Raw genomic sequence first — 2451 nt, 5'->3', positions numbered from 1 at the left:
GGGGTATCACTCTATGGAAAGGATCTGATAGTGCCTTTACGACACGCGGCATACCAACACAATGAAAATAATTTACAATATGTAAGAGTTGTTAACTTTTTTATAAGTGGTGCAACTGTAGTACTGGCCAATGACCATCAGATCTATTGGACTCTGGTATTTGCCGTTTGGTGACCAACGAATATTTGATATTTTCTTCGACAACTTTTTTTATGCGGCTGTAATACGATTTAAACCGTTCCATTTATTTATTTTACCTACGTTATTTCGTATTTTATAATATTATTATTATGCCTTCCAAACAATGTGTTGTTGTTGGTTGTGATACATCATATGGTGATACAATAACACTTCGTCATCGTTTTCCAAAAGATGAACTGACATTTAACGCTTGGGTAGAAAGATCTGGAAACAACAAGTTATTGAATGTACCAATGAACGACGTTTACAAACGTTTTATTATGTGTGACAAGCATTTTGCGCCAAGCTGTAAGAGTCCTGGGTTTAAGAAGCTCATAACAAAATCTATTCCTACTTTGAATTTACCAGGTAAGATACTATTTTTTTTTTAAATAGAATTTAGTGACTGTGGTTAGTTGGTATTACACATGAAGTAATATAGTACCTACTATCTTAATTCATGGTACCACACCATGCCCCCCAACTATTTTTATTTGCATAATTTTATAATATTTTTACTGTATATTATATTCACTGTTATAACTTATAACAATTACTATTTATTCTAGAAATCGTTGTTATTCCAGAAGAATGCATCTTTGAGATTTATTGATAACTACTTAATATGAAGTTTCAATAGATCTTAAAGAATTATGTGAATATTTTCTTCCATATAGGTTCTGTGTACACTTATTTATAAAATGGTAATTTTTTTTTTGTTAACTATGTAACTATGTAGTTTCAGTTTTAAATGAGCGCTAAGACTTGTAAATATGTATGCATGTGTATTGCATCAATATAGCTAGACAGTAGACACTTATAACTATATAAAATGCTCTAAATAATTTATGCACGTCTAAATTGTTTTATTAATTTCACATATATTATTGCCTGTTAGAGTAGTTGTATTGAATGTATGCTAACATAATATTATACATAATACAATCTTATAATCATATTTTATGGTTTGTGTGTACTTGTAGGTAGTTTTAAAGATAGTTTATTAAATATTTAAATATTTATTAAACTCTGGTTGTATTAAATGAGATTAATTAATATAAACATTGTTATGAATATAGATTACAATAATTTGGAAGATGTCGCTGATAATAATATGTCCATTGAAGTTGTAACTGAGGATTTTTGTGAAGGTACTAATTGTGAAATGCCTACTGAATCTGTAAATCGTACAAGTTCTTCTGATATAGATATTGAATTAAATACAGGTAAGATACTTAAATTGTGTTTAATAATAAGAATACTTAATAAAATGTGTATATTATCCATTATACATTTTGTAAGATATGGCAAAGTGGCATACAAATTTCATTGTACCTAATAATAATACCTACCTAATTGCAACTTCAACTTAGCATAATAATACTTTTGATGGTGTTTTTAGAAAATGTATTACATAAGTTAGGTTTATCTATTATATTTTATAATTTATTAAATCTTAATGTTTTTTTCACATATAGATTACACTTATGAAGATGAAGCTGAAATGTCTATTGAGATTATTACTAATGACTTTGATGAAGGTACTATTCCACAAATGGCTATTGATTCTGGAATAAACACGGGTAAATTAATAGGTTACTTACAAAAAATAGATTAATTTTATAATAAAGTAAATTATTGCTTTTATTAAATTGTATAACACTTTTTTCAGCTGGTCCTACACGTTGTTTACTTCCAAAACGATTATTTGAAGGCACATTAAAAGATATAAATTTTCATAGAAAAGCAGATTTGACACCTAGAAAAAGTTTATTGTATAATGTGACCAAGAGATATAAGCAAAGAAATTTAGTGTTAAGCCAACGTTATGCTAGTGCTAAGAAACGCATTCTAAAAGCTGAAAAATATATAAATAGTAATTCCAAGCAACTGAACAGACTAAATTCATTTACATTAAATTTTATTGAATCACAAATGCGTAGCAACCACAAAAACCTCGAGGTAGGCGTTTCACTGTTGACGACAAAGTGTTTGCGTTGTCATTATATAGGTAAGCAGAGTGGAAAAGCTTACAGAATGCTTTCTAAAGTATTTGCTCTTCCATCGCGCAAGTGTATCATGGACATGTTGAAGAAAATACCATTTCAAACTGGAATTAACCAAAGAATTTTTGAAAATTTAAAGAACGCAGTTAAAAAATTAGAAATAAGTTGGACCGTTATTGCACAGTAATTTTTGATGAAATCGCACTATCAGCATCATTACAATATATGGCACAAGAAGGCAATATAGTTGGATTTGAAGATGTTC

General features: G+C 28.6%; 1 protein-coding gene across 1 annotated transcript; it reads left to right on the top strand.

Moving 5' to 3' along the window:
- The first annotated feature begins 235 nt into the window (after positions 1-235).
- Positions 236-2373, top strand: LOC115033226. The gene is made up of 4 exons (XM_029485426.1): positions 236-549; positions 1260-1406; positions 1659-1763; positions 1853-2373. The coding sequence occupies exons 1-4, from the start codon at positions 291-293 to the stop codon at positions 2371-2373; spliced, it is 1032 nt and encodes a 343-aa protein (XP_029341286.1). The 5' UTR covers positions 236-290.
- Positions 2374-2451: the final 78 nt, after the last annotated feature.

The sequence above is a fragment of the Acyrthosiphon pisum genome, chromosome X (assembly GCF_005508785.2).
Source record: "Acyrthosiphon pisum isolate AL4f chromosome X, pea_aphid_22Mar2018_4r6ur, whole genome shotgun sequence".
Lineage (NCBI taxonomy): Eukaryota > Metazoa > Arthropoda > Insecta > Hemiptera > Aphididae > Acyrthosiphon > Acyrthosiphon pisum.
Note: the sequence above shows the minus strand (reverse complement) of the source record. Positions and strands in the feature narration are given on the sequence as shown.

What these genes read in the sequence shown, in the direction of transcription:
- LOC115033226 (XM_029485426.1), top strand. Translation starts at nt 291, where the DNA reads ATGCCTTCCAAACAATGTGTTGTTGTTGGTTGTGATACATCATATGGT. An exon ending in TCCTACTTTGAATTTACCAG is followed by an intron (nt 550 to 1,259) that starts GTAAGATACTAT and finishes TTATGAATATAG; the next exon opens with ATTACAATAATTTGGAAGAT. An exon ending in TGATTCTGGAATAAACACGG is followed by an intron (nt 1,764 to 1,852) that starts GTAAATTAATAG and finishes CACTTTTTTCAG; the next exon opens with CTGGTCCTACACGTTGTTTA.